The 24747-nt window shown below is 37.3% G+C and overlaps 1 protein-coding gene across 6 annotated transcripts in view; it reads right to left on the bottom strand.

The window, feature by feature from the left end:
- Positions 1 to 24747, bottom strand: part of TCF12 (transcription factor 12) — a 180098-nt gene that overhangs the window by 116278 nt on the left and 39073 nt on the right. For all 6 annotated transcript variants that reach the window (XM_085303359.1, XM_085303358.1, XM_085303357.1 and 3 more), the window contains exons 2-3: positions 15387 to 15460; positions 11768 to 11836 (exon numbers count right to left, since the gene is read on the bottom strand). In XM_085303359.1, coding sequence (XP_085159485.1) covers positions 11768 to 11836; positions 15387 to 15460 — 143 coding nt within the window. The remainder of the gene's footprint in view (positions 1 to 11767; positions 11837 to 15386; positions 15461 to 24747) is intronic.

The following is a 24747-nucleotide window of genomic DNA, read 5'->3' on the forward strand; positions in this document are numbered from 1 at the left end:
AAAACGAAAACAAAAAGAAAAAAAGAAAAAAAAAAAAAAAAAACACAAAAAAAAAAACTTAATGTGGAGGCCCAAATAGAGCCTCCACTATAAGGGAGAGTTTGGTCAGGCTCACTGCTACCAGAAATCACCCCAAATCCCCAGGGACTATAAAATCAAATTGCCGAACATTTATCATTTTTCGGACTGCAGGCTCCATTCAAGACAGCATTAACGGGGCTGAAACAGGCCTCCCCATCTTTGCAGGCATGCTGTCAGTTCAGCCAAAGGGCTACTAACTGAGGGCTAAATAATCGTCAAATCAGCACAACTGCTTACGGATGCATGTCACAACTCCTTCTGCTTCTGTGCTCTAAAAGTAATCTTCTGGGAGTCCCAGCTCCCCAGTGAATCTTTGGCTCACTTTATCTACTTCAGAATCAGGGCTGCACGCGTGACAGGCATCCAGAACCAATCTTAGTGACATTTACAACTCGCTTATGACCACGAGGGTGTCCTGGGGTAACCGGCACCCGGCCCCGGCTGTCAGACAAGCAGCATGTAGCAGCAGCTGCCGAGGAAACGGAGCGGCTCCTAGCTAAGGTCACCACATGCGGTTTATTTTTACATTGAAATGAAATAAAAAAGAAATCAAATCTGCTGAATACAAAAGCAAAAATTTGCACATGAAGAGCCTAAAGAACAAAGCTAAGTGGTTAGTTTCCTATTGGGCTCTTTGCTTGTACTAATTTTTTCCTGTTGATGTGGAAACTTTTTCCCTGAGACAGTACTTAAACTGGACTTTATTTTTAAAAGAAAGAAACTAGAAAGGACACTATCAATGATAAAACATATCATATCACAGAGATTCGAGAAGCAGTGCCTAGACAAGCTTGAGAAAATTGCATCAGAGAGATCTTGCTTTACAAAATAAGTAATAAAACTACTGAAAATATAACCTCAGTAAAACTCATTTCACATGCAGCCATGCATCATGAAATACAATCTACCAAAAGTACAGGATTACTAATGCTCCCTTCCTCACCCACCCCCCAAGGTAATAGTGTATATTTTTCCTTTCACCAAAAGGGCTGAGGAATTAAAGGAGGGGGTGGATAGTTCACCCCAAAAGCACCGCTGCCCCTTCCGCTGTCCAAATTCCTTCAAGTAATTCTTTACACTGCTTTTTTTTTTCCCATGTATTATCTCAGTTTCTCTCCCAGAGTACACTTGTATCTAATTACTGCAGCAAAGTTATATCTTTATAGGTAAAGCAGTTGATTTGCGTAGAGCTGACTAACGTTCTAAGTAGTCTTTCACAATACTAAAAGCCATAAAACATTTGAAAATTTACTATACGAGGAAAAAAAAATGTACTAATGCACATGTGAGCACTCCAGATAGAAATAATTCTATACATTAGCTCAATTCCTGATTGTGCCAGGCATTTTGTTCATTGTCACCACTTATTCAGATGAGTTAGTGATGAGTTATGAACTATCAGCTCAAGCAATAGGGTTTTCTTTAGCATAAGAAATCTGGGGATGATTCCCACATACAACACACCCACACTAAATGAATACAAAGTAAGTTAAAACACGCACGATCTTGACTTAAGCTTCTTTTCCACTTTACAAAAGGAAATCAAGCAAAACTAGAAGAGCTCCAAGGACAATACTTTAAATTAGAGTGTTATTTCAGGGCATGCTTCACATTTAAGCTGTGCTTCAAATAAAGTTGCATTCCTGATGTCATTTCTTCTTCTTGCATCTGTCTTGTTAACTTGCATAACAAATGCTATAAAGTTCTGCTGGAAAGAGCTTTAACTGATCACAGATGAAAACTTTAGAAGTTTCAAATAGCTTCTAAAACAGCTTTTGGAAGCTTCTAACAGCATAATTAAGGTTTAAAAAAGTATTTACCAAATACGATAGTGCAAACATACATTAGCTGTTCGAAGGAGAATACAGCAGAGCATGGGCTTAAAAAGCCTTTGCCTGCAAAGCAAACAAAGGGCAATGCTTTATTGAAAGGTCTGTGCCACCTATACGACTGAGTAGCAAAGGGAAAACACCATGCACAGTTGGCACTCGAGCTAGTACCTGATAACAAAGGGAAAAAAAGCAGTGGAAAGCACAGAAACTTCTATCAGAACTATGCTTCAAATTTATAGAATACTCAAGAACACATGCTTTCCAACAGTGAAAGAAGAAAGTGTAGGTTATGGTTCGAGTGCATCCTTTATTTCTGAGAAAGGAAGGAAATTCCAATTCATGGCAATCTTGAAAATTATGTACTTGCCTCTGAAAGGACACTAACATAACGGGATTGATTACAGCCACCAACCAGAGTGGAACAGGAGCCAACTAGCTATGCTCAAAGTTATTCTCTCTCTCAGGGAGGATTATTTAATGATTTATACTCTGACCTCACTCTACTTGAAGAAGTTGATTATTTTATGTGTAATCATATCATACTTCAGAGCACACACGGGCTTCCAAAACCTTTGGAAGATTGCTACTTAGCACTGCCTGCGAGACAGCTTTCACGCGGCGAGGCTGGAAGGAGACGCTTCATGCTCAGCGCACATCCTCTTATTCCTACCCACATTTGCTCCCCAGCAAGCATACCAATGGATTTGCACACAGACGGTACAACCTGAGCAGGTAGAAAATAACAGGCAAAAGGTCTGAAAATAGGAGTTAGTTTCTGTTCTGTGCACTTTATTACAAAGCGACTATAGCTCAGAGAGTTGGGGGGGGGGTTATGTTTACAGAATGAAAACTGGTTTCAGATATAATTGCCTGGATGCCATAGCTATAAACTCAAAACCACTTTGTTCGTTCTGGTTCACATTTGTACTAGGTGTGAAAGAATTTGGAACATTCTCCAAGACAGACAAAGCCTTTTTTTGTTTGTTTGGGGTTTTTTTTGTTTTTTTTGTTATAGCCCCGTATTAAGTTTAATGAAGGGCTAACTGTTCCACTGCAATAGGCCTCTCCCTGGACTTCAGTCTCATTGCATATTCTTGTTCAGAAAGACAAAATCTGATATATCTGCAAACAAAAGCGAAAGTATTATAATTTCTTTAGGCCTGACATGAAACAACTGAAAAACTATTACTAATTAGTGCTGCAATTTAACAGTGTGATGTAGACACTCTCAAAGCTGAATGCTCTAACAGTCTATTTATCAGACATTTCATTGGATTAGAGTGACAGTCTCTAAAAATTTCAATAAATGAAGTCCATCAATTAAAAGAATCAACAAATGCAACATTTTTCATTCCCTTGATGCATCTTGGCCAGATAAGACACCCCATGTGTCCAAGTGATTTAAACTTCATACACATCAGGAAGGTTTCCCTGGCACAAGCATGCCATACAGCTGAACCAATGAAAAGCTGAAGTTATTCACAAAATCATATATAGTAACATACAGGACAAAAAAGAATTATCTTATAAAATTTACTGTTCTAGAAGTCCTAAAAGAGAGAATAGAAAACAAACAGGGAAATCACAATCCTGCTAGCTTGTTTATTCTACTAACCTGTAAGTGCAGGCTTGGCACGACTCTGTGCCCCATTTTACAAAATAAAACTGTCTTTCACTGACCATTAAAGTTCTAATGTTTTGGTTTAAGTCAATCATAGAACTGATCTGAGAGTTGAACAAAAAGAGCATGTCCTGGCTCCCTGTTCCTATCCTGTTTCATTGCACTATTTCCTGAAGCCATATGGCTCTATATCCCCTTTTATCCAAGCCAGTTGTATATTTTGAGTGAACTGCTGTCATTGCTATCATTCAACAGAAGCTGTCAYCGGTTTCAGTAAGGTCAGTACTTCATGATTCAGATGCAGGTGAAAACTTAATTCAAACTGCTAAAGGATAGGCTAAAATAGATTATTCAGATTCACTTACAGAAAGCAGACTAACAAGTAGCTCAAGTCTCCTTGAAAAAGGAGAATTCAGACACGCATGGCTCCTGTAGGATCCATCCTCTCCCCTTTACTTATACTTCAGTAACATAAAACTATTATCCTTTAGTAAATGTTTTCTTTATTCAGACTAGAATTTGTTCATGCGTAAGCAAAACCATACTCTTCACCCAAGCTCAAGGAAGCTAGTTTCTTTTATAACCATAAAATCTCAATTCCACTTCACTGTAAACTTTCAAAAATGGATGACGCGCTGCAACTACTTTACAATTTTAAGGCAGCACAAGAACATCTATTTCCCATGCACTTACTAACTTCATGGAATAATTTCTTCCCATAGGGTTATTATAGTTCAACCTTTTATTTGAGTAGATACCTTTTACTGAGTAGACTCAAGTCTACTAAATTAGAGAAAACAATATTTTTTGTTTCTCCTCCCTTATCATCCAACCCCTCTCCTACACAAGTTGCTGAGTGGTGACCAAAATCAGATCAAGTTGTGGCTCATACCTGAACAGCCAGACTAGCAGGTGGGTTTTTGCATGTTAGCAAATTACACCAGATTTAACATCTCAGTTATCTCCATTAAGCTTAAGACATTAAAATTAAAATACCACTAAAAAAAAAAAAAAAGACTTCAGTTACAGTTGACATGACTACAGACTAAAGGATTAAATTTAATGAATACTGCTTCTGATTTCTTGAGTCTTATAGTTTAGCTGACCCTATATAGAGAATAAAATCTAGGAATCCTGAGATTCCTTCCAACACAAATTATGTTATGATTCTATGAATTATGCATAATCATTTGTTTAGACTAATAGTTAAATCAACAACAGTAAATCTACTGCTGAAAACAACTTTAGTTTGGATTATCTGTCCCTCCAAACTGATCTGAGACTCAAAGACAAACAGAGAAAAAATAATGGGGGAAGAAGCAAAAAGGACAGAGAGTCAATCCTTGGGTCTACACACTTGTTAATGGCTCCCAGAGGAAAGAGTTCAGAGCCAAAGCCAGGCTAGCTCTACTGAACACCCAAGCTAAGAAAGTACCCTAGAAGAATGAAGGTAAATTAAAAATTAATCCAGAGAAGAGTACAAGCAAGAAACTATCATCTGGAATGGGTCCCAGAAAATCCAGAAAAGAGATAAGTCACCCTGGAAATACAGTTTTAAAAAGGGAAAAGAAAAAAAAAAAAGAAAAAAAAAAAGAAAGAAAACACACACCCCACACATGAAAGTCAGTCAGGAAAATCAGTATTTTCCGAAGTATACTTCTGACAAGAAGTACTAATGGAAGAGAGTTCTACCTGTCTGCTTTAAGAATTCAGACTATCACTTCAAAATAAACTGGTTCATACAATTTGAATAATTTTACAAACTGGCAGTCAAGTTCACAAGAACAAAACAAGTTAAGTCTTACAATTCATTTTTAAGTTATTTATATAGAGACTGCTACCTCAGACACYGCAACTACAACTGTTCTTTACAGTATTTCCCGGTTCTATGGACCACAAGGACATACCCAGATGCTTTCCCGAGACGTAACGGGGAATTACGGAGTAAGTAAGTTTGTGACTTTACATAATTAATGAACAATGGATAAATCTCTCTACACAACAAGAAGAAAAGTCAACCAATTGACAAAATGAACAAAAATTTTAATGAAAAGTAACTTCTTCAATAACTAATCTCTCCCACCTAGCACTGTCGAGAATTTATCCAGTGACCTGCTCTTCCCTGATATAAGAATACCATCTAACAGATGGTATTACACACGGATCTAGTGGAGATCAAATACAAGATCACCCTGGCTTCCAAGACAAGAAATGAAAAAACAGGGAAAAAACCACGTCTTTGATCATTATACCCGTATTATTTATCTTTTGCCTGCTACAACACAMAAGCTAAGAGACCATGCTCAGCCTCATTGAAGTGCCAGGAAAGCACAGGCTCTACGTATGCCACCTCCCAGAGTGCTGAGAAGTAACAGGCGCTCATTCCAACCCAGGTCTCCAGTGCAAACGAACTTTTATTAAACTGAGGCATGCAGGCAGTAACCTGATGGATATTACCTAATTACACAAAGACAAGGAGCTATGTAATTCCTAGTTTTAATTCTGATTCCCTTTCACTATTGGCAATTTTTAATCTTCAATTAYAATATTCTAAAGACAGAAACATAGTTTTATATATCCTATACTCAGATACCTGCTACTTGGGAGTGGGAAGGGAAAGTGTAGTATTGCCCTAAATTTCAGGTGTTATTGGGAAAAGTTCGGAGACCTTCCCCAAAACCCTTCAAGTACCACTATAAGTTACATACTCTGTAATATAGCTCTAAAAAATAYTGGTTAGTTATTTCAACATTGAAGTTGAAACAGATGAATGCTAGGTGTCCAGTAATAGCATATGAAACCAACAAAAACATGATATAGTTTTTACCTTGTAAAGTTTTGGAAGGGGAAGGGCAGGAGGACACAATATATTTCAAAAGGAATTCTTTGTTCAATAATCACTGTTTTCTCTAGTTATAAATTTCTTTCTTTGATGAATGATGAATGACAAATCTGATTTTAAACAGCTAAACCAAATGGCCAGTTACATCTCTCTCAAATCGTATGAGAGAGATACAATATGATACGAAATAGGACATTTCATTGACCACAAAGGAAACTGATTTGTAAGCATATTGCAATGCTAATTTCAGTATCACAGGAAGTTTCAATAAGAAGCTACTGTTTATATCACTGAAAATAGATTTTTCTAGTTCTCAACTAAACTACATCCACAAATCCACGGGCCTGAATGGGATACACGCACAGGTACTGAGGGAGCTGGTGGATATTGTTGCCAGGCCACWCTCAATCATCTTTGAAAGGTCCTGGAGAACTGGAGAGGTGCCTGAGGACTGGAAGAAAGCCAATGTCACTACAGTCTTCAAAAAGGGCAAGAAAGAGGACCCAGGCAACTGTAGGCTGGTCAGCCTCACCTCCATCCCTGAAAAGGTGATGGAACAGCTCCTTCTGGATGTCATCTCCAGACATACAGAGGAAAAGAAGGTGATCAGGAGCAGCCACCATGGATTCACCAAGGGGAAATCCTGCTTAACCAATCTGATAGCCTTCTATGATGGAATGACTGGCTGGGTAGATGAGGGCAGAGCAGTGGATGTTGGGCATCCACTTCAGCAAGGCTTTTGACACTGTCTCCCATAACATCCTCCTAGAGAAGCTCAGGAAGCATGGGTTAGACGAGTGGACAGTGGATTGAGAACTGGCTGAAAGGCAGAGCTCAGAGGGTCGTCATCAGTGGCGTGGAGTCTAGTTGGAGGCCTGTGGCTAGTGGAGTTCTCCAGGGCTCAGTACTGGGTCCCATCCTGTTCAACTTCTTCATCAGTGACCTGGATGAGGGGACAGAGCGCCTCCTCAGCAAGTTTGCTGATGATACCAAGCTGGGAGGAGTGACTGACACACCTGAGGACTGTGCTGCCATTCAGAGAGACCTGGGCAGGCCGGAGAGCTGGGCAGAGAGGAACCTCATGAAGTTCAACAAGGGCAAGTGCAGGCTCCTGCACCTAGGGAGAAATAACCTTAGACACCAGTACAAGCTGGGGGCTGAMCTTCTGGARAGCAGCTCTGCAGAGAAGGACCTGGGAGTGCTGGTGGATGACAGATTGACCATGAGCCAGCAATGTGCCYTTGTGGCCAGGAAGGCCAATGGTCGCCTGGGGTGCATCGGGAAGACTGTTGCCAGCAGGTCGAGGGAGGCGAACCTGCCCCTTTACTCAGCCCTGGGGAGGCCTCATCTTGAGCACTGTGCCCAGTTCTGGGCTCCCCAGGACAAGAGAGACATGGAGCTACTGGAGAGAATCCAACATAGCGCTACAAAGATGATCAGAGGGCTGGAGCACCTGCCCTGTGAGGAACGGCTGCGAGAGCTGGGCCTCTTCAGCCTGGGGAAGAGAAGACTGAGGGGGGATCTGATCAATGTATAGACCTGAAGGGAGGGTGTCAAGGGGACAGGGACAAGTTCTTTTCAGTTGTCCCGTGTGACAGGACAAGAGGCAATGGGCAGAAATTGAAGCACAGGAAGTTCCGCCTGAACRTGAGGGGGAATTTCTTCACTGTGAGRGTGACKGAGCACTGGACCAGGCTGCCCAGAGAGGTTGTGGAGTCTCCTTCTCTGGAGACAGCCAAGGCCCGCCTTGATGCAACCCTGTCTACCATGCTCTAGGTGACCCTGCTGAGCAGGGAGGTTGGACTAGGTGATCTCTAGAGGTACCTTCCAACCTTACTGATTCTAGGATTCTATAAACCAGGAGAGAAAGTAATGCAAGTATGGCCAACACACTAATAACAAATGCTTAAAGATAATACCTAGATGCCTACCTAAATTATTTGGAGCTCAGATTTTGAAACCTGTTTGAGAAGTGCTGCCCATAAATCAAAATACTGAAAAATAAGCTTCATTTTGGGAAAAATCCTACGCACTGAATGTGGGATATTTAATTAAGACTTTGATTTCACCCTGAATCATCTGCTTACTTATAGAATACATAAGGAAAAGCAAGTAACCAGCAGAATAACCACCAACCTCCCCCCCCMAAAAAAGGACAAAAAGGACACAAATACAACAGACTTGATAACACTTACTGTATTTCTGTGTCCCTCTTGTCTTGTTTTGCTATTTAACAGCTTCCTTTCTTGTTATGTACCTGAGATTAAGAGGTATAAAATACTATTTCAAAACCTGCTATCTCATTACTATTTTTTGACTTCTTTGCAAATTAAAAGTACTACTAACGTGGAGGGAGGAATAGGATGGGCATATGAAGTATAATACTTTGCCTCTAAAATACATGTCTGAATATTTCACATACATAGAGGGCATAACTTTTTGACTGATGTTATAGTATCATCTAAATCTAGCAGTGGTACCTTGATCCATCCAACTCCAGCTTCTAGTACAAGTATAGAAGAGTTATGTAGATGAAAAGAAAGATAAACTGCATACTCAATACTGAAAATTGTTTCTATGGTAAATCAGCTCAGAATTTACATACTCCATTTTTATTCTGTATATATGCTGGAAAAGAATTACAGCACTTAGTCCCATTTCTGAAAGCAAGATATTTCTGCTAATTTATGCACAAAGTATTTTACAGTCAAAATTATTATTGAAGAAAAAAAGCTATCTAGCTAGGAAATGTCTTACAAAAAATACTTTTAGATTTGCTTCTTTTGGAGAAAGAAATCCAAACAGACGAAAAACTTGCTCCATTTATTGCAAAGACACATTATAACAAAACCAAAACAATGGAAGAAAACCTCACAGAGCGGTATTGTTCACAAAATAAAAACAACTATTATCCACACAGCAATAAAAACTGCAGCAGAAAAATCTTTACCTAAAGGACAACATTCATCTCCCCAAAAAGTGATCATACCAACTTGTTTCTAGGTTATGAGTTTTCTTCTGTCAATTACAACCCCCCACAGAAAGTGGAAAAGCTAGAAGTTCAGAAGCATCTCACAACAGAGACAAAACTTCCAAGACCTATAGAGAAAGTTACTGGGCTCATCTAATGCTATTTGGTTCAGCACCTCAGAATTTGCTTCTAAGACGCTAATAGAGCAAAACTTTCAAAAAGTACCTTTATAGGTCTCTGCAACGTATGCTAAAGAGCCRGTTACACTTTCAGTATAAGGATCATCACTACAGGTAAAAGTATCTTCAGTTCCGTATCACTGAAATAAGGAAGGGACTTGCATACACTACTCAGAAGATTGCCATCAAAAAAAGCACCACAGTTGCACATTTAGAAGAAAAAGCAAGACTGAAGAGCTGGAAGAAAAACGAGCACCAGAATAGAAAGAAAATTGGAAAGTCTTGTATATGGACTTCAGCATAATAATAATAATCTCAAGAATAAGGTAGAAATCAGCATTTTGTAGAGTTCCACACTGACCTGCTTATTTCCATCCCTCATTTATTCCTCTAAAATAAAGCTTTCCTACTTTTTAACTAGTTCCCATAATAGATGAATTTAAGTGGTTCACTTTTCTAATAAAAAGTTTGGCCTGTGCAACAGAGCTTTTGCACTTTTCATAGATTTAAGATCATCACAGCCAGTTCTAGAGATACAAATACCTGCTGATCTTTCAGTGTTAGAATGACTTTGAACTTTATGAGGTAATGAAAAAATAAAGTTCTTTTATAAGGTTTTCTTAGGCCTGCCRTGATTCTCAAATAATTGTTTTCATAATTGGATGTTAGTTTAAAACAGCATTAAATAAAAGTATTTTACCTTTTGATGAGGTATTATGGGATATGACAGAAGGATCTCTTGTGGAATTATTGATCAAAAGATTAAAATACATGAATAAACACTCCACCCCAAGCACAGGATTATATGGCCATTTTTCAGAGTAAACATAAGTTACCAGTGCACTTTCCCTATTTCCCCTAAGAACTGTAGTAGTATCAGCATTCCTCAACTRTTCCATAAATATATCAAAAAGACAGAGTACACGAAGAAGTGGAAAATTTTGATTATAAAAAAGTTTTAAGCAATCAAAACTACATGTCAGTAAAGCTCTGCAAAGAGTGTTCTTAAAAATTAGCAATAAAGTAACAGATACAATTTGGTGTAGATAAACACAAAAGAAACACAGGGTAAGAAATAACGTGCAGTGACAACAATAGTAACTACTGTAGCCATAAGAAAAAAAAAAGTAGTATTATTCTCCAGAGGTTTTNAAAAAAAAAAAAAAAAAAAAAAAAAAAAAAAAAAAAAAAAAAAAAAAAAAAAAAAAAAAAAAAAAAAAAAAAAAAAAAAAAAAAAAAAAAAGGCATCACTTCAGAGCTCAGTGACAGTCAAAAAAAGCGTAAGACAACTATTAGGAATGAATAAGAAAAGAAGAGATAATGAAAGTATTATTATGCCATTGCAGAAATTGATGACATACTCTTGTCTTGAACAGTCTTGGCACCCAGCAGTGATCATCCCAACTCTCAGTTATACCAGATAAATAGAAGAGATAGGGAAGGGCACAAGAACTAATCAGAGATGTGTAACAGTTGCTGTACAAGCAGAGGCTAATAGGTTATGATTCTTCAATGTGGCATAGGAGAGACAGACAATTGGCAYGTAAAACAAAGGTGTTCATGAAAAAACAACACTGAATTATGAAGTGCATAGGTAATAATTATTATTATTCAGAACACAGGAACATGGTAGAAATAGTTAAATCACTGCTCACCACGCTTAAAACAATCACGTCAGTGTTTTTGCTGCAAAATGTTTAAGTCATTACTGTTGCCAACTGTACAACTAGAGTCAGAAGACTTCGCCACTAGCAGAGAACAAACCTATCAGTAACCACAAGGTTGACTCTGGTCAGGAAATCTCCTGTGTCACTATATGCTGGGATCAGCTAGGAGAGTCCATCAGGCAAAGGTAGCAAGGTACGTGCCCTGTACTTCAGCATTGTTACTGGGCACAATCAGATCAACTACACATGGCTAAACAGAGTTTTGGTGGGAGCAAGGAAAAGAGGGAAAGAAAGATCTCCTTTATCCCATCTTCTACTGTCTTATCTAATTAGCCTGGAAGAAATATGTACTTAACTACCATCAAATTTCAATTCTATTTCATTGAAAATTGCTTTTCCCTATGTGCCTCCAATAATTTAAACTCTTATCCGATTCTGTCACTTTATCGTGACTTTTAAAGGAGAATTCCAGTGGCAGGCTGCAGGGAGATTAAAAAAAAATAACAACAACAAAACAAAACAAAAAGACAAACAGAAAACCCATCACACACAATATAAGAAGAGTAAGTAGTACCTCTTGAGGTTTCAACTTTTCTATGTCTGTGGAGAGGTCTGAGCTTTTTCCATGAAGGCTGCCATTTTCCTGTAAACAGGCAAGTAAATTAGTAAGAACAACTAGGTCAAGAGTAACATTCTGTACCAAAATCTATGGGAAAAAAGTATGGATTTCATAGCTTTATTTTGATAAATGTTTAACACATTAACAAGAAAGAATTACAATTTCTTTTTTTTGAAGGCTATATGTCACCACGAGGCCATGTTTAGGAACTCAAAAGGCAAACAAACTCTTACGCTCTGCTTCCCGAGAACTGGCCTATTCTCTTCTAATAGACCTGTCCCGTCATTTTAGCTCTTCCGCATGCTCAGCCATCTGATCTGGTCAGGGTACGAAAAAGCAGCCAGACTTTGAGTCAATAGCATAATGTGTTTCACTAGTTATTCACTAGTTGAAAAAAAAAATAACAAAAATGGCAATACGTCTTGCTCAAAATGTATGCATACAAACTTGATCTAGGTTGCTATATGAAGTCTAGTGCTTTTCCAGTGATTTCGATACAGTATAGAATTGTTCTACTTTTTGCAGAAAAACGTGGCCATGGAATGAACTAATGTGCATCTTTTAACAATTACTAATTCTATAYACAGACTATGTAGTTCTAGTGTTCATGACCTTTTGGAGGAAACACAACATTTGAATTATCCTTTAAAAGGAAAGGAATTTATTTAAACACTTTAGAATTATTTTTTTAAAAAAAGAAAATTGTTATCATTTAAATGATACTCCAGATAACTGTCTTTCAATACAGAGCCCTAGAGAATGCTGCTGGTTTTCCCTCATGCACCACCTAAGTGCAATGAAGGCCCCAACAAAGATCAAAATTCACTGGCCAAATCCTCTGAATTCCTTCGGGTATCCACTTAACTTCAATTCSACACTATCTAATCCAACCATGTAGGACAAATCTATCTTACTACTCCTCTGTGCCTGATGACCACATGCCCCAGGAACCCAAAGAGGTGCAGATGTTCTGCWGCCTTTCAACAGCTGGCGCTAGAGACTTGCATCTCCTTTCTAAGGCAAGCACAGTGGGCTCCGGTCAGCCACTAGTCGGTCCCTAAGCCCATCAGGAACGCTTTGGGGGCCAAGGAGCCAAGAGCTCACAGCTACGGGCATTCCCGCAGAGAAGCTTTGTGGACAGTCTAACATCAGGTTCCGTGCTAACATAAGACTCTCAGCAAATTTACATCACTTAACAGGTTTTCCRTTAAGCAAAGTACTGTAGGTATCTGAAAATATTCATCTTATAATGAGACTCTTTCAGTAGAATTTAAGACTAGATTATTTTTTCCACATGATTTCTGCTACCTTTTGACAAAAAAAAAAAATCCCTAAAGTGAAGGAAACTTTACCACATCAAAGTTACATGAACAAGCACATGAACACTTTAAGAAATAAAGCAATTTTAAAATGGAACAAGCACATACAAAACATTATGCTAGGGGAAGAAGGGAGAGGTGAACTTTATGATTTCATTTTTAGTTTATAAACTTAGAAAGTTTATATATGACTACTCAGTGTTTTCCTGTTCTAAATTTTAGAGCAAAGCACACAGAGCTGTACTATAAAATCATTAATCTCATCCACAAATAAAAGTCTATATATCAGTATTTTCTATTTATTGAACTTCTGAAAAATCAAAACATCGATCCATAAAATTAAATGTAGTTTATAACAATATTTAGCTTGAATTAGTAAATACCTATCAAAATAGCATGCTCAATGTAAATGAGCATACAGATTTTCATACACTGTCTCTTTAAAAAAAAGAGTAAATAATTGGTACTGCAGAATAAACTTCCAATATCATCTCAAATTACTTGCATAAGGAAAGAAACGCTCTGCATTTACACAAAAAAAAAAAAAAAACAAAGGAAGAAATACTTGAATAACATTCTTGGGACAGATTCTACTGGCTCTTAAGATGATGCTCAGTTTGGCTAGAATACAACTGACTTCAGCTAAAGCTGTCCTATAATAATGATCCGGCAAGAAAATTTTGCTAGGAGGTGAAATTCATAGTTTTATAAGCTATTTTAAGTCTAAAGTTACAATTGCTGCAGGGAGAACCCGACAAATACTTAACATCTGTTTTCTGAAGTCTTCCATAAAGCTCAAGCCAAACTTATACTTACAGTTCTTCTGTTTCTCTTCACAACACACAAACACCACTGGCCTCTTCCCATGCATATACCCTCTTCTGGATATCTCTGTTAGAGCACCGACACCTACCTTTATCAATTTTATTTGGTATTACTTGTGGAAGGTTGATTCTTGGCCAGTTTTTAATTTCCTGCTTGTGAACTTTAGTTACACACTTACACACCCTTACACAAAATATAAAAACACCCAGGCATTCCAACTTCACATTTTTGGAATTCCACTTGGCTGACCCTCTCCCTGCAAATGTGTGTGATGAATAGAGTCCCACAGCCTAGGACTAACAAGCTCAGATTACAGTTAGGTAAGGTCCTGATTGATTAATATTGAYCAGCAACTTCAGAAATGAGTAAGTGTCAAAACACTATACACTTCGTAAAAATATCAGTAACTAAGAACTGCATAGTACGTTTCCATTTCAAAAGGAGACAAGACTGAGATATCTGAAGTCTGGGCTCCATGCCTCAAGTTATGCAGGATGTTTAAAAAGGATGCCTAATCTCTGCGTTGCAGCTGTCAGACAAATACAACCCCAAAAGTTCTTCTATCCTTTTATTATAGCTTATTTATTGATGATCAAAGGGGAAAAAAATTAAGATTCCAGGATGAATCTAATGATTCCAATACTGGCCTCTAAATTCAGATACAGGTTTTGACAATATCCACCGAGCTGGACAAGATCCACAATCTCACAACCTCACTGATCCCCCACATCATTCCACAGCAAAAGCAAGCCACAGAGCTGTAAGAGCTGACAGCTCTCTGGCATCAGGCTACTGAATCAAAACAGAATATTAGAACGATGTTCCTCAGTTATGCTATATATTTYTGATTAATTAATCAGGGACTTAGGAAGTAGATATTCATAAAAAGAAAACTAAGTAGATGAAAAGGAATTTAATTAAGGGGAAGCTTTTTCACATTTGAGTTTTACCGAGTTTATTGTATGATATTAGATGCTATTAAAAACTTTAGATCAGTAACAGGATAGATGCAGCCACAACAAGGATAGGAGGGTATTTAGCAAGTGATGCCTCTCTCCAACATCATGACGCAGCACATGCTTCGACTCTGTAATGTTAATGGAGAGACTCAAGTTCCCTCCACTTTGCCAATAAATCTGTTCCTAAATAAGTAACACGATTTCTACTTCAGTTTWCTGACCACAGAGTGAAGAAAATGCATGCTACCATTCAACTATACAGTTACGTATGTTTATTTTCATGACTACTTTTTTTTTTTAATCTTTAGAAACCTGAATTACTGTTGTAGTATATTAAAGTCATTAAAGCCTCTAAAAGATGCTAGTCTGTTTATTTAAGAGGAGCTTACCCTTCAAAAACTGCCAAATCATCTGCTTTTCATCGCACATTCCCATAAACTTTTAGCATTAATTATTGGGTGGGAACCTTACCCTTGAAGATTCATATGAAGGACTTGGTTGACCACTTGCTCCCCAAGATGTGGCACCTGTTCGCTCATCCATACCTAGCAATAAAAAGAAAAGTACAGACCTATAATAAAAGACAGCAAAAGCAGAATGTTCTCTGAATTTGATTTCAGCATTAATATCCTCCACATACTTAAAAGCAGTAGTTCTAAAAACAAAAAGTTAAGATTGAGTTAAYGAAGTAAGCTACAAAGCAACCTATTCCTCTGGACGCCTGCAGCTGCTGAAAACTGGAGCATAAAAAGTCAAGAAGATTTGTCCATTTGCACTGCCTTCTCCACACAATCCGCAAATTAACTTGAGTAACAAAACAAATGCAACCACAGTAGCTTGCTTTCTGCATGGCCTGATTTATCTTGCATCTTAAACACTGAATATTACAGCACATACTGTGAAATGTGTTGTTGTTATCTACTCCTTGTTTTCATGTCTTCTTGAATATTGAAAGAAGTGCCGAACTATTTCTCCTACCGGGTTCTTTACATGACATGTAAGTGTCATGTAAAAGACAAGATAGAATGCTTTATATTTCATTGGGGGGGGGGGAGGAGGAAAGGTTTTGTGGTGTTGTCTCTACTCATAGAGAATTAAAAAAAAAAAAAAGGCAACTCTAACGGTTCTTTTAGAATCGGTTCCCTTTATGCAAATGCAGGCTATAGCTCAAAAGAGAAAGGGGAAGGAGAAAATAAGGAGCTCTTTAAACTCAACATACATAAGAATATATATCCAAAAAATAGWTTACCTAGCTCAATTAGAAATACTGTTGCCAACTTTTGTTCCAACAAAATAATTACTCTTTATTCAAAATTAATTAGTTAAAATATCTTTTAAAACACTTCAAAACAACTAATCACAAAAAGTATTTGGATTTTTACAGCTTTTCATATCGGATAAAATTGTTATTCCAGTAATTAGTCTGATTACATGCATAGCCAGAACTTTCTTTCATTTTTAAGGGTGGATCAATTCCATTCTCAGTGGTGCACTTTCATGCCCCTTGGCCTGCAGAACTCCCCTGATTACTTTCTGCCTCCTGTCACCCAGGCTTCTCTCATAGTTTTGATGCACAGTACAAAGTCTTTATGAAGCTTTGTAGCATCACGATTCATAAATAAGAACCAAGTGCAAGTTACTCCACACAAACACCCTTAACCCCAAGCTTTATTATTAAATTACCGCAACTATAAATTTTTTCATGCATATACATTAGATTGGTCACATCACAAAATAAAATAAAGAAAATGTAAGCTGGTATGTAAATAGCTACCTATGGAGTAATAGTATTCTAATCATTATTTCCTTAAGGAATGCATTTTATGAAGCTATAAAACACTGTTGCAACAAAGACAGCCTGAAGAAGGCATGTTAAACTGAAAGAACACAACAATCAGCCAGATAAAAACTACAGACTCCTTTTGTGTACTGCAGGAAAGATCCGCAAGGCTGGAGAATGCTCTTTAGAAATGGATAAATAAATAAACAAATGAGCCAACAACTTGTGCGAGTTTGCTGCATTTTGCAGCTGACAGCATTGTTGTTGTTTCATTGTAATTGATCCAGGAGCTGAGTAAAAACTCGTGGCTGGCACTGACAAAGGCAAAAGTAATCTTTTGGCACAACTGACTCTTTTCTGTCAGAAACAACAGTGCCAGTAATGCAGTGATTATCATAACAAGTCTTCCATTGCTTTCGTTTCAAAAGGAACAGATAGGAGGAGGAAAAGAAAATTAAGAAAAATGTCTTAATGCAAGACAAAGCATTTCTGAAAATCTAAGGCATGGTATATTATAAAAACCTATTTAGGAAATATATCAATAGAGATTTAAGTACAGACTGCTTGAACGTATGACTCCCTAATCAGCAAAACTCATTATTCATTTAAAAATTGAAATCAGTGGGACATATTTAAACCTATTTAAAGGTTCTGCTAAATAAGCATGTTTAGTTAAAAAAAAAAAGTCATTTTTATGAAGTCATTTGTATTATGCAAATACACTGTCTAAAGAAACCACTCTAAAATAAAATGTAACATTTTAAGATGGGAAGGAAAATTAGTTTCTAMGTAGTCTCCTGAGTTTGTTCTTCAAACACAAACCCCAACAACATCACCACCAGCAGAGTGGGCCAGGTGAGTCAGGAACATTGAACACTGCTGTTCTTTTCTACCAGCTGTCTTTTTCCTCCTTATCACGGGGCTTTCTTTTTTTCCCCCCTGCAAACCAAGAACAGGCTTACATCTATAAGTACTCTTTAACCGGAACTTGCACATGAAGTAGGGGTAGGCACCTTCAGGAGCCCCCTCCCGGCGGCCTCGCTGCGAAAGCCGGCTAGGGGAACAGCGGAGCTCCGGCCGCCCCCGGGCATCTGTCCCCGGGAGCAGCGGCACGAGCGCAGCCCCAGGGCTGCCAGCAGTCCCTGTGCCAGGCGTGGGACACGCGCGTCTGCGACGGCGCGGAAGGAATCTCTTCTGCTTCTTGCACTGCCTTGTGGTTTTTCCGCACCAACGGCACAGATTGAAAAACATGAGATAATAAAATAAACAACAAAAAAAGAAATCACAGGAGTAGGGAAGAAAAAGGAAAATAAAGCTAAGACAGAAGTCTAACAAGCTCCTGGCCCGGCCCCACCTTTTCGAGGTGGCTCGCGCGCTTGCCTGGGGGATTCGGCGGGCGGGCGCAGCCCCCGGCCCGCCAGAGGCACCTTCTGCCGCCGCAGGCTGCACGCGGCAGCGGTTTCAAGGTTTTTGCTTAACCTCACTTTTTAAACGGGACTGAGAGCATTTAAGGGTCTTTTAAGAGAACAACTGAAAAAAAAAATATTGCTGCCTCATTACTTCAACATATGTATTCATTTTGAAAAAAYGGGTCCAAACGTTCATCTAATAAAAAATCTTTTACAATCAAACTGAAAATTGCTGTTCTTGGTGGTAGAAGATAAAGGAGACAGTATTTAAAACTTATTTCAACAGACTCAGGGTCTAATGTTCTCATAAACAAGACAATATACTTTATAGGGTTACCATCTGCTATGATGTTGATCAAATAAACGATTTGACCAAAGAAATCATATTGTAGATTGTTATAGTAGGTACTCAAGGTATGAGTTTCTATCTTTTATAGCTTCTTTATCCAATTTCGTGTCAGAGTAATGATATTCCTTCAGATCAGACTCAACAACTGAAATCAATTGCAAAAAACCTAGAGCACAGAACGTAACATTGATTGTATCTTGCATCTTAGACACCCAAACAAACCAATCGACCATTAGACTCCATATTACAAAGGTCCATTGTAAAGTACGACACAATAATTATGACAGAAAATTACACTTTAGGTCTAGACGTTCTAGCGAGGGGATGCAAAGAGAAATATGATATGACAAAGAAATACCACCTCAATTGAAAAATTGAATTTTTCAAWAGCTTAAGAGTAGCTCTTAGCTTTTCCTTGTTGGTTCCAGATAAAAAGTATTTCTCAATAACAGATTTKGTATTTTTAATAGAATATAAATGATTTTATTCTGTTAATAAAGTACCCGTAAGTCCAATAATCAAGTGAGGACACCAGAGAGAGATTTCCACAAATACATTACCATTAAAAAAWTATTTAAAACAGAACGGAGCTTTGACAATAGATTTCACATGGTGGTCTTAAAATATACAAAGCTATGGGCATTCATCAAATTGAGAGGAGAAATGAAACCCAGGCAAGCTATCAACAGTCTAACCACTCAAGTTTCATTGGAATAAATTCAGATTCAATGTTATAATTAGGTTGAAGACAAGAAACTTTAATTTCAAGCAACACAAAAATAGAAAGATTTCTCCTCTTCCCCTCCCCCACAGAAAGACAAGGTGGAGCATTTAAAATATGGAAAAAAAATAATGAGAAACTTCAAATCTCAATCTACATTATTTCTTGGAGAACAAATGGATTATATTGCAACATACAGACATAAAACACAGGTCAAAACTTTGTGTAATCTCTCAGTAGCAAAACAGAATACTCCATCATACTTAAATTGAGGAGACTCTTCAGTGGACTTTTTCTCATTTATAGTTTGTAGAGAAAAAAAGGTCACATTATAGTAGTTCAAAAAAAAAAAAAGTCAGTGTTGTTCTGAAGAGTTGCAATCGCTGCCCGTCCCACCGGACTGGTCAGCCAGAAGGGGTGCTCAAACACCTGCCTCAAAACTCAGTCGGTTTCCAACTATACAAACTCTATTCTGTCAATTGGTTTTGATCAAAATGCAATTTGTTTGGTCAGTTCCTGCTGTTCTTCTCACTCCCCCAGATCAGGAAGGGAATTTCCTCACTGGTAACTAAATTGCCAGTATTTTTACTTATCTAAGGTATCTATGGGAGTACCAAAGGAAAGGTATGTCCTTTTTACCTTCTGTTCAACAGAAGATTAATGAAAGTGGTATGGCTTCACTACAGAAAAATCTACCTTGAGACAAAGTCATTGGGTACAAGCCCTAGACCCTACAGTTCATTTATGAATAATTTGGGTAATTTTACTAAATTGCATCGTGCTGCTCACTCTCCTCCCTGCATGGAAGACCGAGACTGAACAGTTAATTCATTGCGTCGCCTAAGAGACGGATTCTGTTGTGCTTAGCAGCTAGCTCCATTTCGCTTACCTACCCAGCCAGGTTTATAAACCATATGAATAAAAGGTCTTGTTAACTACCTCTATTTGATAGCAGACACATTAAAAATACATTAAAAGAATATATTACAGGGATTGAAACTATCCTGAGGCAGCACTGGATATCTCAGTTATTACCCATGAAATACTAGCTTCCACTATTTTCTTTGGACTGCAAGAACAGTTTGAATACTAATACTGACTATTAATAGCAGTAAATAAATTAGCAGTAAATTTAAATTATGAAACYAATAAAATTCAAGAGCGTAAGAATACACTACTCACATAGCAAAGAATAAACACCTCTGCARTGCAACTTAATTGAGAAATTTTAAGAATGTGCAATAAGAAATGCTACCCCAAATTAATTCCTATCCCCACAATAAGCAACAAAAATTAAAACTTCAGCAAAACAAAGTAACTCAGCTTTTCTGGGCAATGATCAAAATTTGGACCAAAAGAAGCATTGATAGGTGTTAAAGGTTGCTTATAACCTAAAACAAAGTGCAGCAAACAATGCTTTTCAGGGAAAACTGCTTAAAACCTAAACTTTCATACAGAAAGTGATATGCAAGAGCATCACTCTCTCAGGACAGAAGATAACTTCCGGCTGTACACTTGACCTCTCTTTCCCTAGTACAAAATACTTGAGTTGCATAAGTCAGAAAAAAATGGAAAAATGCAYGTTAGATCTACATAAAAATACTAAAAGCATCTTATTCAGAAAAATTGATCAAAAAATTAATTTGTTTTAATAATATCCATTAACATGACAGTATCAATAAAGCTATTCCTATAAAACTATCAAGAATGTTTTAGGGAATTTTCCTATCATTACCTGATACAATTTGCTACAAAAAAAGACGAAAAAAAAAAAAAGACAGCCACTCCAAAAGCAGCTGAAGAGTAGTTCAGAGTTAACTACTTCCAAGCTAATTTTACAAACAATTCTATTAGTTTCTTTTAAAATGGTCTGTATTCTCTACATAGAAAATATTAAGCTATAACTACGGTTGTAACTGTGCTCTTAAAAGAGTACCAGAAGTTATCTGCTTTCCTTCCCCTGTGCTATTTCCTGGATTCTAAATCATCTCACATACTGAATCATAATCCCCGGACACTTTAAATACAATATAACTTACTCATGATAAAATTGAAATTGGTATTTCCCACCCAAATGGTACTAAAACAGAAAAACTGCACACTGCTATGCCCCTATTGCCAGGAGAAGTCCATCAGGTAGAATGCAGAGAGGAAGGCATATTTACAACAGTGTATGTAATACACTATATATTGGTTATTTTTGTACACTTACTCAGACAGTTCAAATATAAGCTAATGCTAAAAATATATTAAAATTATTATATAAAATAATAAGAAAAAAAATGAAAATTCCCTACGAGTCAGTAGAGATGCTGGGGATACTGCAAGTAAAATTACTCTTTTTGTGTGAAAAAATATTCTTAAAACAAGCCTTAAGTATTATTCTCCCATCCAATTTAAGCTTAAAATTCTAAAAGAAACATTAGAATGCTAATCTTCACAAATTATATCAGGTATATAAACTTTAGCTGTGACACACAAAGTATGTCACAAAACCTCCCTGGCTGCAAACATGTAAGATGGTTGGCCTTGTTCAAGTCAAACCTTTAGCAGAGATACGACCTTGAGATTTTGTTCACATGCAAACACATATACTGTTAAACCTACTGAATTGCAACATGCTGCTCATTCTCTTCCCCTTATTGAACCATAAAGTTTCAGATTCAGTAGTTCTGACAAGCAAGTCTCAGTCCCTAAAATATTAGCTATGATGATAATCCCTTCTACTGGCAATTTTTTGTGGTTACTTCAGTTATGACTCCATAGTTTTAAATAACCATGCACTTTAAAATATGGATATTTATATATACACACACCAAATCAAGAACATGTCACAAGACTGCATGCATCAGGCCAAAAATACTCAAACCTTAATCTCAYAGTCAACAGCTACTGTTACCAATTGTGTTGCAACACTACTGAAAACTGCTAAATCAAGCACCACAACAGCTCAAAACAATACAATCCGAGTTAGGCAATATATACCCGGGATGCTATGTAGCTGAGAGTCTAACTCTCATGAGCAAAGAAAACACTATAAATGTGACAGGTTTTGTAACAACACATCTAAAAATGCATCAATAACAACTGCTTTCAGTCTTTCACTGTATCATAAGGTGTCCAACTATAACACTCTTGAAAACATGCCAGTAAGTAGGCTAGGACATTAGCACAATCAGCAAAGTAGCACAGACTCCAGGATCAACTTGAGATCAGTATCATACCATAGTATCATTAGTTATAATGCATCTTTACTCATACACAGTTAAAATATAATTTGCATTATACAACTGCAAGAAATTAAAAATACTTCACTGATATTAGAATATAGTTAACTCATTAATTCTCAAACCTGTGAAAGAAAAGAGACCCCTTCTGATATGCCAACTAGTTTAAGAGCAGAAAAGGACCTGAAAAATATGCACACATTTATACAAAATACTAAAACCTTACATCTTAGTAAGCTAGAATTTCGAGTGTTGTTAAAATATAATGGCAAATAGCATAGATAAGAAAAGGTCAATGAAATTCCACATTTACATTCCTATGACTAGGAAAAAAAAAGATACAGATATGCAATTAAGACCACAGGAGYCGATCTGATCTTCAAAAGACCTAGACCAAGCTATTTTCTAAAAGCAYGTGGAGGATATTTATACTTTACTAGGGTGCATAGTATCTTGATGTCAAATTTTTGGCTGTCCAACACTTTGGCAAGTATAAAGTCTATTTAGTAAAAGCAGCATGGGATCTCACACTAGAAAAACAATATACTAACATTTTAAGGTTTTCATAAAACAAAGCTTGTAGAATACAAAGACATTTAAGAGACAGACRTTAACTTCAGAAAGAACTTTTATTACAATTACATGTTCTGAAGAGTACATCTAAGACTCACCCACCAGATTTAATTCTCATTCTCTGAGCAAAACACAAGTTACATATCAGGGGTTATCTGAACATAACTTTGATACTCTATCTTCATAAGAGAATGTCATCTCTCTCAACTCTGTGGGGGGGGGGAACTTCACACTAAACATTGCATTATAACTATAAAAATAAAGCGTTTACCTTTAAAAAGCCTTTAACAGAAGAACATGACAGAAAAATGCAAGCACTGCACATCTGCTCATCTAAGTCAGAGATGCAGTAGGCTACCTCTGAGCTACTCAGATGTTAACTGTGTGCTGAGCCCATCAGTCAAGGCAGCACACTGAGAGTTCCCTTCCCATGGAGGGGAGGGCAGGCCACTGCCCGCAGCTCTGGAGAACTGCTGGGACGCAGTTCAGCCTCCTTCATCACCAAAAAAGCTGGAAGAAAGATTGCTGCCCAATGTAAATGGGCCTGGCTCTGGTACCTAGCAGTATTTCTGCAACTGAAATGTCAAAGGGAGCCTGGTTRTCTTCAATCCTCCAAAACATTTGCTTCTGTTCATTAGGTGCTTTCATAATTTCCCTTTGTTTGAAAGGGAAACTGTTCCACCCGTTTATAAGATGTCTCACCACATCTCAATGAAGTGATAAGCTGCTTGATGCCCATTTTCACCAGTTYCTTCCTTCCTAAGCAAAAAGCATCAGCTGACCTTGTACTTTCTGCTTCACGTGTTAACAAATGCTGCTGTTGTACCCACGTTGTTACAGCTTACATGAATGGAAAGGTTACCTTCTTAACAAAGTTACATCTGTAAGAGTTCAGCRACACAGAAATAAGAATTCTAGAGTAGTCAAGCCTCCTCGTTCACTATGGTCTTCAAATGCCAAAGAATAATTACAGCAATTTAGCTTCACTGATTTAGCAGAAGCGTCCAGCTATTCTGAAAAGAACGTAAAGTAGCATCACGCTAACTACAATTCATTTTTCTATTCCTGAAAATAATCAGTAAAACCAGTGGGATCTGGTAAAATGAATCCACAAATATCTATATTTACCTCATAGATTTTAAAGTTTCTCCAACTTACCTCTTAACCCAAAAGAAAGATCAATATTTTCCTGTTTGAAGACTTCTCTTCTTTTTGTATTTCTTCTACTATCCTTTTATTTAATAGTCCTTGGTCTGTTTGGACTGCTTAACATTTCTCCATGGCTTAAATCTCAAAGCACGCTTCTACAAAAATGTAATTTTTCAATGCTTTTCTTATGACAAACACTATATAAAGAATGATTCTAAGCTCATAAAATGCATCATACTTCAGAAGCAGAACTTGATGGAAATAATATTCCAGTAACACATCTTTAAATTGGCTTTATTCTCTAATGATGTTATAGCTGGAACTGACATTCCCGTTGCTGTTAAAGTACATCATCCCTTTCTTCTTCTCCCCTTTTTCCTTTTGCTTTTTAAACCGAGGGCAAGTTGCACTTTAAGAGAAAAATTTGATGCAGTTCTCAAAATATGCAGTTACAGTAGCTCTATACAGCTTTACAGCTCTATTCAGTAGCTTTACAGCTTAAAAATGCTGAAAAAAATAAAATGCAGTAGACAGTCTTTCTATGCTGAAAAGCATCCTTACTTTTTAGCTTTCCTTTCTACAAAAATACAGCATTTAAATACTTCTGATCATTAACTTAGTCTA

This window comes from Rhea americana, unplaced genomic scaffold, assembly GCF_003343005.1.
Source record: "Rhea americana isolate MKP2758 unplaced genomic scaffold, rheAme1 scaffold_2, whole genome shotgun sequence".
Classification (NCBI taxonomy): domain Eukaryota; kingdom Metazoa; phylum Chordata; class Aves; order Rheiformes; family Rheidae; genus Rhea; species Rhea americana.